General features: G+C 45.8%; 1 protein-coding gene across 2 annotated transcripts; it reads right to left on the bottom strand.

Annotated features, from left to right (window-relative positions):
- Nucleotides 1-7,382: 7,382 nt before the first annotated feature.
- LOC134006723 (PR domain zinc finger protein 1-like) lies at nucleotides 7,383-19,658 on the bottom strand. Of its 2 annotated transcripts, XM_062445705.1 has the most exons (7): nucleotides 19,484-19,658; nucleotides 18,386-18,723; nucleotides 14,963-15,082; nucleotides 13,222-13,465; nucleotides 10,466-11,373; nucleotides 10,229-10,357; nucleotides 7,383-9,665 (listed from the first exon to the last, which is right to left on the bottom strand). In XM_062445705.1, exons 2-7 carry the CDS (start codon nucleotides 18,554-18,556, stop codon nucleotides 9,096-9,098), a joined length of 2,142 nt encoding a protein of 713 aa, XP_062301689.1. In that variant the 5' UTR covers nucleotides 18,557-18,723; nucleotides 19,484-19,658; the 3' UTR covers nucleotides 7,383-9,095. The 2 variants fall into 2 exon arrangements, with proteins under 2 accessions (XP_062301689.1, XP_062301687.1); XM_062445703.1 differs by lacking the exons at nucleotides 14,963-15,082; nucleotides 18,386-18,723; nucleotides 19,484-19,658 and adding an exon at nucleotides 13,653-13,745.
- Nucleotides 19,659-20,232: the final 574 nt, after the last annotated feature.

Raw genomic sequence — 20,232 nt, 5'->3', positions numbered from 1 at the left:
TGGATGTGGACATTTTTCTGTGACATTATCAGAAAAATGTGGCTCTGGAATGATGTCAATGTCAGTTTCAGTCAATGATGTGACGATACAGCCAGTTAAACATTTATCTTTATTGCCCTGTAAGACTGCATTCACACCCACGCAGTCAGGTGACAGTAGCTACTAATCACCTGAAACACACACGCATACAGGGTGACTATACAGACTGTATTTCCTTGAAAACCTTTGCTCCTATTGAAATGATGCTGGCTACCGTTGCAACTTATCACTGATAGGATCAGAGATTAATGACTCATTGGTAAAAGCAAAAAAATGGACCTGTAAAAAAACTGGCTAAAACAATGACACATTGTTTATTGGAGGTGAGGAGAAGGATCAACTATATTGATTACTCATTAGAAATGAGATGAAGGAAATGAGTTTAAGTAAATGGGTTGATGCAAATACAAATTCAAACCAGTGGTCCAGTAGGTGACTCTAAGATGTGCCTTTTGGAAACAGTGGACTGTTTGGTATGAGGACATGTGTGTGTGTCAACTTAGATTAGATTCTTGTGGTTGTTTGAAAAGAGAAAGTACTATTCAATATGGGTCCATTCGACACGGTGGTGGCATCAGCCATTTACCATGGAGTGGTCTGCTGGAGCAGCAGTATGTCAACAGCTGACAGGAGGAGACTAGACAGACTGATCAGGAAGGCCGGCGCTGTCCTTGGACACAGTGCAGGTGGTGGAAGAGAGGAGGATGGTAGCAAAGCTATCATCAATGATGGACAATGAATCCCACCCTATGTAGGACACTGTCTCTGCACTGAGCAGCTCCTTCGGCGACCGGCTCCTTCACCCTAGGTGCGTGAAGGAGCGGAACCGTAGGTCCTTCCTTCCTGCTGCTGTGAGACTATACAACCAGCACTGCTCTACACACACAAACACACACAGGACTCAACCACAATAACTGATGGACACACGTAAAGTGCAAACTACTGTGCAATATTTGTTTATTTATATTTTCTCTCCATATGCAACTGGTGTTATCTTTTTTTTATATTTTTAATAATATCTCTTACTTTGTAAATTGATGTATACTTCTGTCCACTTTGCTGCTGCAATGCCGGAATTTCCCCATTGTGGGACGAATAAAGGTATATCTTATCTTATTTGTCAACATACTTCCGGAAATGTGACATAATAATTGTTTGTCTTCCAGAGAAATACTAGAGAACTCCTGCTTACATATGCACACAAAGCCTGTCTGACAGACACACCCACACAATTTCACTTGAAAACAAATAAAACCAACTGCACACTTCAAAGAAAAAAAACATCAGTTTTCTGCACAGCTTAGACTGTGCCAAGCTTAATAGGCCCCCCCGATCCAGATCCCTCTCTTGTACTGTTAGAGATAAACTGGGTTAGACCTTTCCACTACAGTATTAAGACCGCACTATCAGGAGGTCAAAACACAACCTTGTGAGTTGATTGTAGATGCACTAAGATAATCACAAGATCATGAGAAACGACAGTCATTCAGCTCTCTGGTGACACAGTTAATGTGGTGTTCCCACACGTTCCCACCAGGGGCGGAGCTACACTCTCAGTACAGTGGGGGCGGAGCCTTATCACGGGGCCCTCTGCTACCAAGTCATTTTTAAATTCAGAATCAGAATCAGAATCAGAATGGGATTTATTCGCCATGAAAGTTTGCACAGACAAGGAATTTGCTTTGGCAGGAAGGTGCATACAATAAACATATACCTAAAATTTAAATATGTGGACTATCTATACTAAGGGTACATAAACTAGCAGTACTAAGTGGGATTAGAATATAATTAAATATACAATAAAATAAAATATAAGTTGCCGTAAATTACAATATAAAAATACAAATATTACAAAAAATACAAATGTACAAGATACCATTTTGTAATGCAGTGCAAAAAGCAGTGTGTTTTAAGCAAGAAGTCATTAGAGTCAGTGTGGTCCCTTGACCTTGTTGAAGAGGCCAACAGCGGAAGGGAAGAAACTGTTTTTGTGGCGTGAGGTATTGGTCCTGATGGACCGCAGCCTTCTGCCGGAGGGGAGTGACTGAAACAGGGAGTGTCCAGGGTGGGAGGAGTCGGCCACAATCTTCCTCGCTCGCCTCAGGGTCCTCGAGGTGTGCAGGTCCTCGAGGGTAGGCAGATTGCAGCCAATCACCTTCTCAGCAGTGCGGATGATACGCTGCAGTCTGCTCTTGTCCTTGGCAGTGGCAGCAGCGTACCAGACGGTGATGGAGGAGGTGAGGATGGACTCAATGATGGCTGAGTAGAAGTGCACCATCATTGTCTTTGGCAGGTTGAACTTCTTCAGCTGCCGAAGGAAGTACATCCTCTGTTGTGCTTTCTTGATGAGGGAGCTGATGTTCAGTTCCCACTTGAGGTCCTGGGAGAGGATAGTGCCCAGGAAGCGGAAGGACTCCACAGTGTTGACTGGGGAGTCACACAGGGTGATGGGGGTGAGTGGGGCTGTGTTCCTCCTGAAGTCCACAACCATCTCCACTGTCTTAAGAGCATTGAGCTCTAAGTTGTTCTGGCTGCACCAGGTCACCAGGTTGGCCGCTTCCCACCTATAATCAGACTCGTCCCCACCAGAGATGAGCCCAATAAGGGTGGTGTCGTCCGCAAACTTCAGGAGTTTGACGGACGGATGACTGGAGGTGCAACTGTTGGTGTACAGGGAGAAGAGCAGAGGAGAAAGGACGCAGCCCTGAGGTGATCCGGTGCTGATGGACCGGGAGTCAGAGACTTGTGTTCCCAGCTTAACGCACTGCTTCCTGTCAGACAGGAAGTCTGTGATCCACCTGCAGGTGGAATCAGGCACATTCAGCTGGGAGAGCTTGTCCTGAAGCAGGGCGGGGATGATGGTATTGAAGGCAGAGCTGAAGTCCACAAACAGGATCCTGGCATAGGATGCTGGGGAATCCAGGTGCTGTAGGGTGAAGTGGAGGGCCATGTTAACTGCATCGTCCACAGACCTGTTGGCTCTGTAGGCAAACTGCAGGGGGTCCAGTAGAGGGTCAGTGATGGATTTAAGGTGTGCCAGCACCAGGCGCTCGAAAGACTTCATTACCACAGAGGTCAGGGTGACGGGTCTGTAGTTATTATGTCCTGTTGGCCTTGGCTTTTTGGGCACAGGGATGATGGTGGAGGACTTGAGAGAGGCTGGCACATGGCATGTCTCAAGGGAGGTGTTAAAGATGTAGGTAAACACTGGAGACAGCTGGTCAGCGCAGTGCTTGAGGGTGGCTGGAGAGACAGAGTCCGGCCCAGCTGCTTTGCGGGGATTCTGCCTCTTGAAAAGTCTGTTAACTTCACCCTCCTGAATGGAGAGAGTCGTCACTGTAGAGGGGGGGAGGTGGGAGGCCTCCTGGGTGGGAAGGGGTAGTTCAGGACTGTCCAATTGTCTTTCAAATCTGCAGTAGAACTCATTCAGGTCGTTGGCCAGGCGGGAGTCGTTAGTGGAGTGGGGGGCTCTGGGCTTGTAGTTGGTAATCTGCCTGAGCCCTCTCCAGACAGAAGCAGAGTCGTTTGCAGAGAATTGGTGTTTTAGTCTCTCTGAGTACAGTCGTTTAGCCTCCCTCACCGCCTTGCTAAACCTGTTCTTCGACTCCTTGAAACTGTCTTTGTCCCCACTCCTAAACGCGGCCTCTTTCTCTGACCTCAACCTTCTGAGTTTAGCTGTAAACCAGGGTTTGTCGTTGTTGTAGCTTACCCTGGTGCGTGTTGGTATACAGCAGTCCTCACAGAAGCTGATGTATGATGTCACAGCCTCTGTGAGCTCATCCAGACTATTGGTAGCAGTCGTGAACATGTCCCAGTCAGTGCAGTCCAAGCACGCCCGCAGATCCTCCATAGCTTCACTGGTCCACTGTTTTGATGTCCTCACAGCAGGCTTACAGCGCTTTAGCTTCTGCCTGTATGCAGGAATCAGGTGGACCATGGCGTGGTCAGAGTGACCCAGTGCTGCTCGGGGGACCGCATGGTATGCTTTGCTGATTGTAGAGTAGCAGTGATCCAAGGTGTTTCCTTCTCTGGTAGGGCATTTGATGAATTGTCTATATTTTGGGAGTTCTTGAGTGAGATTGCCTTTGTTAAAGTCGCCTAGCCCAATAACCAAGGAATCCGGATTTTCATGCTCCACACTCAGTATCTGGCTGGCGAGCACACGTTGAGCCTCGTTGACGCTAGCCTGCGGAGGCATGTAGACGCCGACCAGAATGAATGATGCAAACTCTGTGGCGAGTAAAAAGATCTACAGTTAATAAAAATGATTCCAGATCAGGAGAACAGTGCTGCAGAATCACTGTCACATCTTCACACCAGCCACTGTTAATATAAAAACAAATACCACCGCCTTTCGTTTTGCCAGAGAGCACAGGGTCACGATCCTCTCTCAGCAGTTTGAAACCTGCTAGCTGTAGCGCAGAGTTTGGGATCAGTTCACTCAGCCATGTCTCCGTAAAGCACAAAACGGAAGATGAATGAAAGTCTCTGTTTTTCCACACCAGTAGCTGAAGTTCATCCAGTTTGTTGCTCAGTGAACGCAAGTTGGAGAGAAATATCCCCGACTTAAAATTCTTAAAACCGTAAAAAAAAACTGTTAAATATCTGATGAATGCACATGTTATAACGTGTCACTTGTTGAGCCAAGTAAGCCTATATGTCAAATAAAACACAAAGAAAAGCCACATTTTTGGACAAATTTGTATTTACGAACACAGAAAACAGTTTGCCACTCAAGTAAAAATGTTTCAACACCACAGGCAATGACAGCTGATTGACAGCGATGGTGCTGAACAGGCCAAGTGCGCTCAATCAGATGATGAGAAGTGAGAGGAGCACACGATGCTACTTTTCCTACTATCTCGTTCTTTTCTTTTTAATGCGCCCAATTTACATTTTCTCTCAATTTTCGTAACTATTCTCTTAAGTGCTATGGCGCTGCCACTGTCTAACTGTACTCCCTGGATAAATATTGTCTAATTTCTGGAAAAAGCTATTTGAGAAAGAAGCAGACAGAAGGGTTGCATTATGCATTTGAAGGTTAAACTGTCAAAATGTAAGTAAGTGATGCAAGATCAGCGGTGTTTGAGGGGGCCCTTATTGGCACAGGACCCTGGGGCGGCTACCCAGCTAACACATGACGTTGCGGCAACGTTGCCAGTAAGTGCTCAGTTGGTAACCCGCGACGTTACCTTCTGGCAACGTCGTGGCAACGTCGTAGCAACGTTATAAAGGGAATGTTGCCAGTTGGTCCCATGGACAACGTTGCCACGACGTCGTACCTTGGTCGGCTGGTTACGTTATTTTTAGACCCGTGGACAACGTTGCCGCGACATCGTACCTTGGTCGGCTGGTTACGTTATTTTTTGGTCCCCTGGACAACGTTGCCGCGACGTTCCCACAGAAACTCCTATTTCTTTTTTTACAAATCCCCCCACTAGGTTCACAACAGTTAAAATCCAAGTCTCATGCAATCTTACTGCTGACACATCAGAGCATGAGCATGTTCTCTTTCATTTTCAGTGTTCATTGGAAAAGGTTTTCAAAGATGCCTTAATGCGAAGATGTCTAAAGCACACTGCCATTCGGAGTAACCCCAGGCCAAATACAAACCATGCATGAACTGAGGGACTGATAAGGCACTACCAGCGAACTTCCAAGGAAATCAACAAAGGGTTCAGCAGAGGATGTCAGCTGTCAGTGGATCAATATATCATTGCCTCACAGTGACACCTAATGCCTTTCCACTCTCGTTGTCTTGGTTCCGCGTTTACGTTCCTTTTCATGATCTATGTACTGTCAGGTTATACTAAGAATTCAATATATTTAATTCATGACTTCTGACTGGTTACAGCAGGAATTAGGGATTCGGAGTGCAGGGGGAGGCCACACTCCCCAACTCTTAACTACCAGCTACCCTGTCTCATCAGGATATGACATACCATCACAGATAATCTGTCACATTCTGAATCCCTTTGTATAAAGATAAACATGACTTGCTGTTTTTAATATAAGCTAATCAATGGGGAAACAATATCTGTTTCTGAAATGTAGCTGAACACTGTATCCACAGGCCATCTACGGAACTGGAAACCTGAAACATTGAAAGCGATGAAATACATCCAAATACTTTGACAAAGTGGCCCTCTGCTGTAGGTCTTTTACTGGCTATTTCTGGCAGCTGACGAGCGGGCCCTTGTGTAGCAAACAGTCCTCAGTAAGTACTTCCTGTTTGAAATGTCTTAGAGGTGTGCCGCGGTGCTCTCCCTCCGATTATGTGAGAGGTGAGACAAGGAGAGGCAGGACTGCCAGAGGAAGGGGGGGGGGGGGGGGGGTTGGGTTGTGTGAGAGATAATGAGAGAAAAGTGCATCATGCGATTGACAAATAGGTGGATAGAATTAATAGATACATGATGAGACTAGATAGAAAGAAGGATAACATCAGATATACATAGATGGATGAATCAATAGCCTCGACAAATAGGTGTTTTTTTTTTACCTGAAGAAACAATCCTGCCTTAACCGCAAGACACAAACTGTGTCTTTTGGGTCCTAAGATGATACAAATGTCAGAATATCGAGAAAGAGAGTGGGAGGAGTGGGAGGGAAAGAGAATGGAGGGAGTGTGGGGGGGGAGAATGACATACAGTAGCTTACTGTAACTAAAGTCTCTCAGCTTACTGTAACTTTGCAACAGTCACGTTTATTGAAAGCGCAGTGTAATGTCATGGCAGACTTTTCACCGGCCCAGAAGCCACTACTGGTTTCACCTCTTATCAGGTGTAACATAATTACCAGTAAACATGCTTCAAAAGAACATTAGTCATAGTCAACTAACTGTGAGTAAGGTCACCACGTAAAAGGTGTTCAGGTAATGAGCCTGTATCATAATTGAGGTTGTGGTTCTGTGCACTAAACTGTATGACCATGACTGACAGTAATCCCTCCATTTACTTAGATTGATACTTATGTATTGTCATCGTTAGTGGGTATTAAAGATTGAATAGAGACTTTAGCTTTATTGAGGATTGTCAGTAAACAGATTGGTTCTTGAATTTATTACATTTCAGTTTAATCTGTCAATCTTTCAGTTAGAATTTTGTATTTTATTTGTTGGGCTAAAAACAAATAGTGTGCTGCTAAGTAATTGTGGTTCTTTCAGTTCCTCTAACTTCTTAGAAAGTGAATTAAAGAAAACTGGAACTCTAGATGGTTAGTTTCTGTTTGCTGACAAGACCGAAGGCAGGATGGTGTTTTGTATGCATGTGTGTGCTTGTGTGTATGTGTGATTCTGATTCACAAAGAATAAATGTATTGAGGCAAACGTGACACCAAAAAGACAATTATAGAGAAACAATATTTTTTTAATGTTCTACGTGTAATATAAAAGTATCATCAAAATAGTCTCTGACATATAAATTATTTACACAGGTCATAGCCTGTGTAGCCTGTGTCCAAAAATAAACTACATTGACAAACATACTGTACAAAAACTACATCTGAAGGTCAACAAAAGAGGAGCATTACTGACTTACAGTGGTACATGTTAAAGTTGTTCCACCATTTTGGTTTTTAAGTAACATCATAATGTAGGTAAAGCTACTGTTGCTACGGCTTTTTTTCCAGAGCTAACAACGTAATAACAATTTAAAAAAATGAAACAATGTATACAGTAGTTAAGTGTCAGTTCTTGGTGTACATCTGTGGTTTGGTTCAATACAAACATTCACCTGAGCGTAAACTATGTTCAGAAGCACTGCAAATGTACATAAGAGAAGATGCTTAGTCTAGCCTATTTTGTTCAGGCTAAGATGAATAAAGTTCCAAAATACAATTTCCACAAAGTAGGGTGAGCAAAGTAAAGCTTTGTTGATAGGAGCTAACATTGGAATCTAGTCAATGGGCTGAAAGAGTCAGCTATCCAAGATGAATGACAAGAATAAAAAGCATAAGGAAAATGGTAGAATAAACAAAGAACATCCTACAATTTTAAATACACTGTATACTGTCTCCTTAACAAGCAATACAAGTGAAATATAGAAAATATGTATGTGCTGCTAAATTATACAAAGCTCTACCACAACTGCTTGATGACTCATAGTCAATAGTTCAGTGTTTAATCCGAACATTGGTAAGAAACAGACTAGTTTTGGGTAACTTTCTTACTACTTTTAACATGACATAATAAAAGACAACATCAGTTTGCTACATAATTGGGTCCAGTTGCAATTTTCTTTTACACTTGTTATTTGGCAAATACTCATATACACAAACAGTAGTTTCAAAATCCCTGATCTGTTCCTTTATCAAGGACAAATAAATAACACAAAAAGCATGAGTAAAGATACAAACTGTCAGGGAGAAATTTGTCCCTGTAGGTCAGTGCATCAGATAGGAATTAATTCCGACCTTTGAAACACATATTTGTGATGTCTTCAGGATGGGTAATGCTCTCTCCAAAAATATTCCCCACCACGACGTACACACATGATTTTCTGGATAGCAACATCCTTGTTCCTTGTTCCCTACATGTGGGAAATCTAGGAATACAAAACACGTGTAATAGAATCACTCACTCTACTGATAAAAAATAATCTAAACAAACTCTGGAGGTAAAATAAATTAAGGTAAAAAAAAATGCACATTAAAACCTGAGTGAAAACAGTTAGAAAAAAGTTTAAGTCAGTATTTCACAGCTACATGGAAAACACCCTTTCTCTCTCTCTCGCGCTTTCTCTTGTTACAGTCTCTCTTTCTCTCTCTCTCTCACACTCACTCTCTCAGGCTCTCATCTTCTCTAGGGAAGAGCAGAGTTAGGGTGGAAGTGCAATCACTGAATACACAGTCTTTGGGATGGTCTTGTTTTGGTGATGCTCTCATTGGCATTTTGAGACTGTTCCCCCAGTCTTCCTCAAGACTGGGGAGACAGTTTTCTTTTTTTGGCGAAGTGTCTCTTTGTCTTACAGTTCTCTGCACCTTTAAAGGTGGTCTCCCAGTCATATAGTAGGAACCTTAAAATGTCCTGCTCCTTTACCTAAAACCTCTCTCCTATCCACCTACTGTCCCTCTGTCTTCACCATTGGCCGGTTGTAGAGGAGCACCACGCTAGCCCTCTCCTGATAGGCTGATGAGGGGCTGTGAGAGGCAGGTATGGCAGGAGTGGAGGGTGCGGGGGCATTGATGGCCGCGGTCAGCGCCTTGAGCAGCAGAGAGGCCTCCTTCTGATCCTCCTTCCCCTCTTGCCCCTCCAGGCTCCGTCCAACCCACCTCTCGACCGCCGCCTCGACCTGGGTAGGCCCCGCCCCTTCGGGGAGAGCATCGGCCTCCTGGCTGGCGTCAAAGCGATCCACCAGCTCGCGGACGTGCTCGTGGGAGTGGGCGTTGCTGTTGGCAGGGCAGCAGCTGCGCTGGTGGACGCGGAGCGAGAAGCGGTGGAGGAAGGCATGGGCACAGAGCGGGCAGCGGTAGGGGCGCTCACCCGAGCTGTGGAGACGCCGGTGGAGCTTCAGGTGGATGTACTGGGTGAACTTGGTGCTACACAGCTTGCACTGGTAGGGCTTCTCTCCAGAGTGTAAACGCAGGTGGGTCTTCAGGTTGCTGGTGCTGCTGAAACGCTTGTGACACACCTGAGACAAAGAGAGAGAAAGAAAGCGAGCAAAAGAGAAAGAGAGTAGGAGAGGTTAGGAAAGTGCAATTCTGTAATCTAGCCAAGTTGACGTTATCCTCACGTCATTGTACTGTGAGGGTAATGACAGCTTTCTGACTGGTCTATTATCTGTGTTTGTCTTTTGTTTGTCTTGTGTCTATCAGGCAAGACTATCCCAGTTGCTTGTCAGTGTGTTTGACCCCAGACCGGTTTCATTCAGTTAAAGGTTACATCACAGAATGAAGCGTGAAAATAAACATAGGACTGACATTGGGATTGTCACACACACAGATAGTAAGTAAGAGTAAATAGTCAAACAAAAGCAAAGAGACTACTTGCTGTATATCACAAAGGGTGAACGTCTCACACATAATAAAGCCATGGTATTTGTGTGGGAGTATGCTTGTCTATGTTTGTCTGGTATGTAAAGAAGGTGTAGTGTGTGAAAGACAAACTGGAAGAAACTAACCATATTTTATGATCAGGAGGGATAGTATGGGATAGAGATAATAAGCATGAACACACACACACAGTGTAACCCACCTGGCATTCATGTGGCTTCTCTCCTGTGTGGACCAGGTGGTGTTTCTGCAAGTGGGCCAGCTGGGTGAAATTCTTCTTACAGAGTTTGCACTGGAACGGCCTCTCTCCACTGTGGACTCTGAGATGCACCTGCCCAGAGAAAACATGTCGAGAGATAAGCACTGGAACACACAAACAAAGACACACACACACAGTAAAAGGTACGGGAGGTGGGAGAAGATCAGGATAGACCCTCACCTTGAGGTTGGAGAGCTGTCCGAATGTCTTGAGACAGATGTTGCACTCATACTTGATCTTGCCATTCTGCTTCTTCAGGGGGTAGGGGAGGGATTTGTACCCGGGCGTGCTGCAAGTCGAGGGGCTACTCCTCGGTGACGTGGCCAGGCTGAGGTTCATGGCCTCCTCGCAGCCTGAGGATGACTGGAGGGGCGACTTCTGGGGTGTCTGGAGCTGGAAGCTGGGTTTGGGCAGCGGGGATAGCTCTGGGGTGGCTGGAGCCCCGAGAGGAGGGGACATGTTGGGGGGACGCTCCTTCAGCCCTCCCTGGGTGGGTGGAGGGTAGGGCAGGGACACGGGGAGTAGACCTGGCTGACCTATTGAGGGGTATGGAAGTCCATCGGTGCCCAGGTAGTTGCTGTACCGAAGAGAATCTCTAGACGGCATCATGCCAGGGAAAGGTTGGGAGTACTGCGGGAGGAAGAGGCGGGGATAGTTGTAGGGTGGCATGATCTGGTGGTAGGGGGGCTGGAGGTGTCTGGAGGAGGCATAGAGAGGGTGCGGCCTGTGGCTGTAGAGGCCGTGGAGGTGCAGGTCTCTGTGTGGGGAGGCGGCGGAGGCATGGTGGTCAGGCAGCCCGTAGAGGTGAGCCATGCCCAGGGCAGGCTCTCTCTGATCAGACTGAGGGGAGACAATGGTGGCCTGTTCGTCCATCTCCTCAGCCTTCTCCATCTTCCTGCTGAAGTCCATGATCTGGTCGTCAGGAGTGTCGGGCGGGGTGTCTCTCTCCAACACCTCCACATCAATCTTCTCCTCTCCTTCGTCATCTCTCTCCTCCTTCACGTCGTCCCTCTTTTCCCAGACCCAGGCCTGCTGAGGTAAGTTCTGCTTGGGGAACTCTTGCTGGCAGTCATCACTGCTAATGTGTTCTGTGGATGACAAGTACAAACAGACATCAACATGAGTTTGGACTACAGACAGTACATAAAGGCACAGCAAATGTCTCATTTCAACATGTTTCATATCATTAAAAAACGCTTTTAGTTTTTTCCTAAAGTTCCTAAAGTCCTAAACTTCTTCTATCATCAATAGGGCTGTCACTTGGCTATGTGTCACTAAAGAAGTGTGAGTTGATGGTTAGTAAATGATATGCACGCATCCTTCCACCACACCCTCTGATGGTAAATGACAATAGTTTCGGTTTTCAGATGACACTTCAAAGAAGTCGAGCTTTTGTTAGAAACTCGTTCATAGTAGGTTTTCGATATGATACAGGAGGGAGTGCGGGGGTGTCTCACATGTGAGTGAAGATAAGATAAAGATCGATCATATGTTCCTTTGGGAGTCATTTGCGTGCAAGACCGCATGAGTTTTTGATATGAGTAACCCTTGAGAGAAAGTGATTTGTCCTTTTGAAGACAAACGGACAAATAAAAAATTGCTTGTTGACTGGATTTTAGGATTATAGGATTTTTGAGATTTATAAAAAGTTGCATGCGCGAGTCCTGCCAAGTAACATTCAGTTGTAGATCGCACTTCGAGAGCACGCAAATGAAATTACAGCTCCAGGATACACTAAACCGGTTAGCCTACAGAAATGAACAGTTTGTCATTATTTTTTTCCAACCCGGTAAATCACAACCGAACCTTTAATGATTTACCCTCATTTTTTTAATTTATTAGCTCATATTCTTGTCAGTAGTCAATGACACATTTTAAATTGTTATATAAAGTTTTTTTTTCAGATTTACAAACAACATATGTCCTTTTTTTTTTACCTGAGAACGAAAACAATATGTACTGTAGCATCATGTAATTGTGCCATTCAACTCAGCAGGTTGAACTATGCACTGATTATAGGCAGTGGCTACTGAGATTACACTCATAAGGATGAATCATATCAGACTATGTGGCGACAGGTTGTGTAATGTGTTCAGAATGTCTAGCATGTCATGCCTGCCTGAAATATCTGACACCCTGAGTCACAGCTGGGATAGTGACCATTTATTGAGCGCGTCACCTGACCTCTACCGTATACTCCTTGTACTATAGTCAAATGAATCTTAGTGTGTGTGTGTGTGGGGGGGGGGGGGGGGGGGGGGGTGCAGAGAGACGGGTGCGGTGGTGACTCAAGTGTGGCCGAACTATGTAACCTGCCCAGAATAGGCAGGACATCACTGTCAATGACGTGACTGTCTGCCTTAAAAAATGTATTAGATCTTATCCAATACAAAAACTGAGCCTTTCAACGCCCTTATCATCCAATAGAAAGAGCAGGGTGTTGGCTTTGTTGTCTGTCAAATACACTAGTACTGTAGTACCCTCGTCACAGAGAATGTAATCATTTTTAGACTAAAAATAAAGTCTACAGACTAAAAATAAAACAAAAAATGTACTCATCAAGACACTGATCTGATGAAGAAGAGACACAGTCCAGATTCATCAGTTTACTACTCTGACTTGACTTTCATCAATGGATCCCAGAAGAACATAGCTATGACTTCAACAGTTACTATACAGAGCTACTGGCATTTGAACTCAATTACAGATGTTCATAAGACAGCTACAGACAACTTAGTATTCGTTTATACCTTATTGGTTAAGGATGGGAATAAAAAGAGAGGAGGGAGGAGAGGAGGAACGCAGACGACCAAAGCATTTGGGATAGAGAAAGAAGGGGGTTCAAGAAAAGATTCAACGAAGAAGAGAAAATAAAAACCCAACTAACACAGACCAAGACAAATAGTCCATTTCCCCCAAGCCGCTGTGCTACTCACTCTGCTTGCGCTGCTCTCCCTGTTGGCTGCAGAGTCTGTGGGCAAACTCCTGACTGTACCACACTAGCAGCTCCTGCTGGGGCTCCACGGGTCGGATGGTGTAGAAGAAGACGTCGCTGCCGTTCTGGCACGCCACCAGGTTCTGCTCGGCCAGCGAGCGAGCCGGGTTGACATAACGCATCCAGTTGCTGTGGTGGACGTCATAGCCGTCAATGAAGTGGTGCAGCCGCCCATCTGTGTAGATCTGGGAGGATGGAAGGGAGAGGTGTGTGAGTAAAATCATGTACACACCGACCTGGACACTCAGCCTCTGCCCGATACCACTCTTTCAGACATCCAAAATAAAACAAAATGGACATGTTTGTGCATGTCTGGTCCATGAAGGAAAGATGCATGTGGGTATAGAAACAGACATAAAGACCATAGTTCACCTCTGCCATGTACTGTGCAGTTAAAGTTCCTAGATCCTCTTCAACTAAAAGTTACTGTCAAATCCAATCCTGTGTTCTCTCTGTGTGTGTGTGTGTGAAATCAGTGGCGTCAGTGCTTTTATCAGACAGTCACCTCCTTGTGAGGCGTGGCTTCTGAACATGTATACACACCCACGCATACACACGCACTACTAGTAAATGGTTTCTCTCTCTCTTTCTCTCTCACTTTTGGGCCTGCCCCAGGTGAGTCGACTGTTTTTCATGTTGTCAGTTATGCACACACACTCTCTCTCTCTCTCTCTCTCTCTCTCTCTCTCTCTCTCTCTCTCTCTCTCTCTCTCTCTCGCTCTCTCTCTCTCTCTCTATCTCTCTCTCTCTCTCTCTCTCTCTCTCTCTCTCTCTCTCACTATCATGCCCCATACCTCGCCCGTGAGAGTGTTGGCATTCTTTCAGAGCACGTCACACTTTCACAGGGAGCCTAACAGTAAACGTGTCTGACAGGAAATGGCGCAAGATGAAAAAAAAAACAGGATACAGAAAGTCCTCGAGGGGGAAACGATTAATTCAAAGAAAAGTCCTGCGTGACTAAAGCCACTGAGCCGCCGGGAAAGAGATGACAGAGGAGGGAGGATGAGAGTACAAAGAAAGTGACAAGGACATTTGTAAAGACGGGAAGGGGAGTGTGGGGGTGTGTGGTCGTGGTAAGTGAGGGGTAGTGTGGAGGAGGAGGGGGGGGGGCTTTCAATCCTTTCCTACATGACACATGTACCGTAGAACAGAATTAGAGTGCCAGGAAAGCTATCGTGATTACTGTGTAACCACTCACTTGTTGCTTGCCTGCGAGATTCACAGCTTCCTCAAAAGTTGAAGCAAAACTCCACTTTCAGCATGTATATGTATGTCTGTCCCTGCCGAACAAGCTCAATGAGAAACTCTTTGTCCATTTTGTCTTCCATTTATAGGAATTACCTCAGATTTAGGTAATATCTCTTTCGTCTGTTTTGTAAAACCATGTTCACAATTTGTGTGAGGTGGTGGTTGGGGGGGGGGGGAGAGGGCGGGTTTTGCAAGGTAAGGAAACATTTCCTACTGAGAACAATAGAATGAGATTATGAAAGTGCCAAGGACTGTATTTTCTGTATGCTTTTGGTCTATGTGGCACAATGATCCGTGTCCATGTAATGTCTTTTTTTTCATAATTTCCATCGATTTAAATTCAAACCCAAATTGATCAAACACACAATAACAAGTTGCAGTTTATATTTCTTAACATTTCAATGGGTGAGAACCAATAATGAAGATAAACTCACCCTCCAAAAGTACTTCCTGTTGGTGTGCTTGGGGACGTCGTCCTGGGTGTAGACGTCTCCCTGCAGGGGTCCGAACCTGGTTCCCTGGGGGATGTACTCCTTACTGTAGACACCTGTCACCTAGAAACCACACAATACATCCAGACATGAAACTCCCAGAAACATCAACAATCATCACCAAGGAAACCCACTAATAGTTCACCATTATCTGATACCTTGTCAATAATAACAGATTAATGAACAGAGTTGAGATCAAATTTGTGGGGAACTTTACAACTGCTAAAACAAATAATATAGTAATAATATATACAGTATTCATCAATCAGTTAATCATCCCAATTGGTGATCAGTATGGTCAGTAGTAATCATCCCAGTTGGTGAGTGTTGTTCAACTTTCAAAGATAGCTCTGTCACACTGACCCAGACTGGGGCTGCCTTAAGTCAGAAGGTGACCCAGTTCCTTGCCTGATGACATTAGTGAAGTAAGGGAATTACACTTTCTCTCCAACCTGGCCCACTAACCCACTGTCCTCACTGAGAGGGAACAGAACACAGAGAGAGATGTGTCACCTGCAGCGACTGCTGCTGACTCAGCACTGCCCCTGCTGGAGAGGAAGGGTCTGTGCATTGTCACCGCAGTCCATTTGAATGGTTCATGTGAGAATCAGGCAACGTGGGAGGTGTCTGTAAATAGGTGAAGGGGAGGGGTAATGATGGGAAGTCTGTACTGATGGCTGTTGGGAACTGTAGTTTTTAGTTTTACAGCCTGAAAGTCCAGGGAGGAACCCGGAATGTAGCAGGAGCGTTCACTCTGTCCCCTGCCAGGCATTTGGACAAGCTCATGACCCCAGTGTGAGCCTGCCATCTGGGGACGCACCCTGAGCGTGGGGCTCCAGGAAGGCTTTGTCTTGCATCTCTAACCCCCTACTCCCACACACTCACACACACAAACACACACACCCTCATTCACTCACTCACCTAACACACACACCACACACACATACACACACACATGCACACACACATGCACACACTCACCCAACACACACCACACACACACACACCACATACGCACAGAGACTGTTCCTAGAACACGAATTTGACTGAGGTCTGGGATTTTTTTCCCCGTTTAGTAGGCACTTCCCAGAGCCCTGAGGCGTCCCTACAGAGTCATTCAAGCACTGATGTAACTAGAGATATATTTATTGGTTGACCAGAATGCACTTTCAGTTAAGACGTGGCCCAGGAGGGGTGACAGAGGGCAGAAGGAGCAGCGCAGGAGAAAGGGGGAGAGCGAAGGAGAGGGGTGGGGGGCGGTTGAGGCAGGGGGGTGAAGACGAGAGCATGTGTGACAGGGACATTGTGCACGGCTGGCGTTGCATGAGTAACGACCAGCCCAGGGCCCGCTCAGATAATAACCGCTCCGAGTGGGGGGGGGGGGGGGGGGAGGGGGGGAAAGAGAGGGACGTATGGCCACTTGACTGGACCCACGCCACCGGCCCTCCTCCAACCTGCACTGGTAACTGTTCCCGTTTCCCAGAAAAGTCCTCTTGGCTGGCCGGAGAGGTTGGCCACGGCTATAACGATGACGCTCCCAGCCAGAAACGAAAGTTAATCGCCAGAGCTTAACCTAGTTAGCCCCCTTCTCCTTCCCCTGCTCGTGGCTTTACTCCCCCGCCCCCCTCTCCTTCCCAAACCTACCTTCACACCAACACCATGGTCCATCTGCCACGTGCCCCCTCCCGCCCCCCTGCCCCTGGCACGCTTCAGGATGAGGTAAGGGGGAGGATTAAAGGGGTAGGGAGGGGGTGGACTGTTACTCTCTTCTCCTTCGCCTCACCCAAATCCCTCCATTCACGGACTTAAGTTATTGACTTAGTGGTGTATTTGTGCTGTGGGTGTCTTTTTCTCTGTTCTAAGCCTTGTGTATTAACGTCTTTAATTGTGACAACCTGCATTGGACCATTGTTGAATTTGTAATTTGTGGACTGGTTAGACAATGTGACTAAGCAGTTACTGTCAACAATATCTAGATACACAAGTGTATTTTGTTGTGCTTTCCCCAGAATTTGGCACTTTACTGGGCAACGATCGCACAAGTACATGAACACACTCACATACACACATGCACACATACTTACATATACACGGACATACATACTATACATACAGACATATGTACTGTACATACAGCCCTTAAGTTATTCTGATCAACGGAAAACAAGCTTTTGACACCTTCGGGTGTGTGACACAAACACACAAACTTTACTGGGAAATCAGTCCAGTTCTACCAACACAGCTGAACTCAACGGAGAAAGCATACACACTCACACGCACACACTTACGGAGGGTATCGAATGTGCTGCAACTAATCATCCCGGCCTGAAAGGTTGTGTTTATGTGAATATTAGAGAACTGAAGTGATGGTTCAGTGAGCTCATCACCATGGTTTTGACACCTCTCTCAGGCTATGCCAGCGAGCGGCGAGGAGAGGAAGACAACCTACCAGCTGAAGGAGGAAGTGCTCTGCAGCCCCGACGAAGAGGCGCAGAGGAAGTCAGAGAGAGTCGGCTCAACCACAGCAAAGTGTGAAGATAAGAGAGATGAATCATGTATACAGAGAGTACCTGCAGCCCCAATGTCTCTCAACTTTGTTGAGACGGATACAGTTCTGCAAACAGAGGCTTGTTTGGATTGTGGGAGGCATGTACTGCTGAAGACCTGTTCAAACTGGTACGCCCACTACTGAATGTATAGACTTCAGCCTGACTCACCTGGGGGAGGGAGGTAGGGAGGTAGGGAGGTAGGGAGGTAGGGAGGGAGCTGCGAGAAGGAGGTAGGAGGGGAAGTCTTGATGCGATTACAGATTACAGGGTTCAGAAGCTGGATCACCTTGTGATCCCTGACATCTCTCTGCATGTGTGTGTGTTTGACCCAGTAAAAAGGTTTAGGCTGTCATCGGTTCTCACACTTTTGCCTTTCGAGAGTCAGCAGTCACAGTGACACACTGAATAAGACTTAGGCCAGGTCAAGCCAGGCAAAAATCCTCTCTATATTTATTCTGACCCTCTGACCCTGGCTCTTCATAGCTGACCTTGGACCTGTAGCCGTGCCTGACCTGCCATTGTCCCACATTCACTCGCTCAAAATATCTACAGCATGGAAAGTCAGCCAGCATGATATACATTTACATTACATTTACATTTAGTCATTTAGCAGACGCTCGTATCCAGAGCGACTTATAGTAAGTACAGGGACATTCCCCCGAGGCAAGTAGGGTGAAGTACCTTGCCCAAGGACACAACGTCATTTTGCACGGCCGGGAATCGAATCGGCAACCTTCTGATTAATAGCCCTATTCCCTAACCGCTCAGCCATCTGACTCGGCAATACAAAGTATTGGCGTGGTTGTTGTTGTCTTACCTCATTGTCAGTGCTGTGTCGGAAGGTGAGGTTTCTGGGAATGGAGGTCATAGCTTTGGGCATGCCAAAGTTGGGTTCTGTTGCCTGGTCCGGCACTATGTAGGTGCAGGTGAGGGCGAAGTCTGCCTCTCTCCACTCACTCATCTCTGCAGGCTCAGTCTTCAGCTTCATCCTCGCTTTCTCTCTTTTCTGTTTTGGTGTTGCTGGTCTTCACTCGATTTGTTTTGGTGTGGCCAGGGGACAGCTCGAGCGGAGTTTGGTTGCTTTTGGTCTGTGCTGCTTTGGTTCTGTTGGGGCTCTGGCCCAGGGGGTTAGGCACGCTGGTTACACTTCAAGACCTGGAGAGGAGAGTGGAGATGTGGGAGTCAAGCAGAGAGACAGAGACTACGTGGCCGTACTATCCACACAGGACATACTGTAACTGCCTGTCAGCTTCTTATCACCAGCCAAGGGAATAAACCCATACAAAGAGAGGAGCAACATGTTTCAGCAAGGCCAGCTCACCGATCAACTGTTTGTGCAAGTCATCCTTTCCTTGGTATTAGCTAAAAAAAAGAAAATCCCCTATGTGATGTGTGTAGGTGTGGGTGTGTGTTTTGTTCTTATCTCTAGTAAATCAAAAGCATTTGTGGTTTTCAATACGGTTAGGTATACTATACAGTCTCTGTTTTCTGTTTTAATCATATGGACAGAATGCTAGTCCCATAACTACTATTCAAACTTACAAACCCAATGGTCATTATTACAATCCATTGTACTGTCCTAAAATCAGTATAAACACAATCCCCACAACATGAAACAAAATCTGAAGTATTTTGAAAATCTGAAAATAATAAACTCTGTGAATTCAATGTATTCTGAAACCCCATATTTCTGATCAACACTTGAAGTATTCAATTGAAGGGATTATTAAATCTATTTATGACCTGTATTAGTGTTAAGGTTACAATTGTAAACACACAGCATTACCACTTGACCATGACCCAACATCACTACCAGTCATTTACAATCCCAACACTCTCCTCCCTGTGTTCTAGTGAAGTGAGAAAGGAGCACTACAAACTGTCAATAAACAGGATGAACTTTATTTTCACTTACTTTGACACATTCATGGGTTGACTCTTCATGTCTTTGGTAAGGTCATTGCTCGCTCACTCTCTTTTTCTTTTCTGTTTTTCCTTTTTTCCCCTCTATCACTCTGTGTTTCTGTGCAGAAGTCCTTGTGTATAGATCCAGTAGGTATCCTTACTGTGCCCACTGGTCTCTGTCACCAGAACTTCTGAAGCTTGTTTGGAAAAAGCTTTTCAGTCCTCTGCCCCGTCCAATCAGAGGCTCCCATTGGTCATGTGACCGAGGGGATTACGTGGACGTGCGCCAAGTGACACACAACCGTTCGCTTTAAACAACAGAATCAATGTCCAGTTGACCGTGAGTTGCCACACGCGCGCGTGCACACACATACACACCGTCACACACAAAGGAGCAGCCTATGTAAAATGTCTTAATGAATGAATAAAAGGAGAGCAGATGGCAGCCTGCCACTGAAAAACACTGATAGACTTTTGCTTGGTTTGGTCATTAACGAGCAATCTGCTGGCCCTTCTTCAACATTGTCTTGACCTACATCTAGGCCCATGTTGGCCTCCGCCCCCCCTCATCACACACACATACGTATTTTGTATCGTTTAAATACCATCAACATTAAGTTATTTTTCTCGAAAAACCATTCTGAAGGTGACTGGTGAGTACCCGGGCCTGGAGGGAGAGGTTGTGGACAGTATGTGGGTCAGCAGGTCACCCCAGCACAGGTAGGGAGGCAGAGAGGGAGTTCCATGAAGAGGCTCAGA

The sequence above is a fragment of the Osmerus eperlanus genome, chromosome 20, assembly GCF_963692335.1.
Source record: "Osmerus eperlanus chromosome 20, fOsmEpe2.1, whole genome shotgun sequence".
NCBI classification, from domain to species: domain Eukaryota; kingdom Metazoa; phylum Chordata; class Actinopteri; order Osmeriformes; family Osmeridae; genus Osmerus; species Osmerus eperlanus.
This window is presented reverse-complemented; position numbering and strand designations above follow the sequence as displayed.

Excerpts from the sequence above, each read along its gene's own strand:
- LOC134006723 (XM_062445705.1), bottom strand. The coding sequence starts at position 18,556 with ATGAAGCTGAAGACTGAGCCTGCAGAGATGAGTGAGTGGAGAGAGGCA. Across the intron at positions 15,083-18,385 it reads GACACAGCACTGACAATGAG|GTGACAGGTGTCTACAGTAA; the intron begins GTAAGACAACAA and ends TGTGGTTTCTAG. Across the intron at positions 13,466-14,962 it reads ACAGGAAGTACTTTTGGAGG|ATCTACACAGATGGGCGGCT; the intron begins GTGAGTTTATCT and ends CCATCCTCCCAG.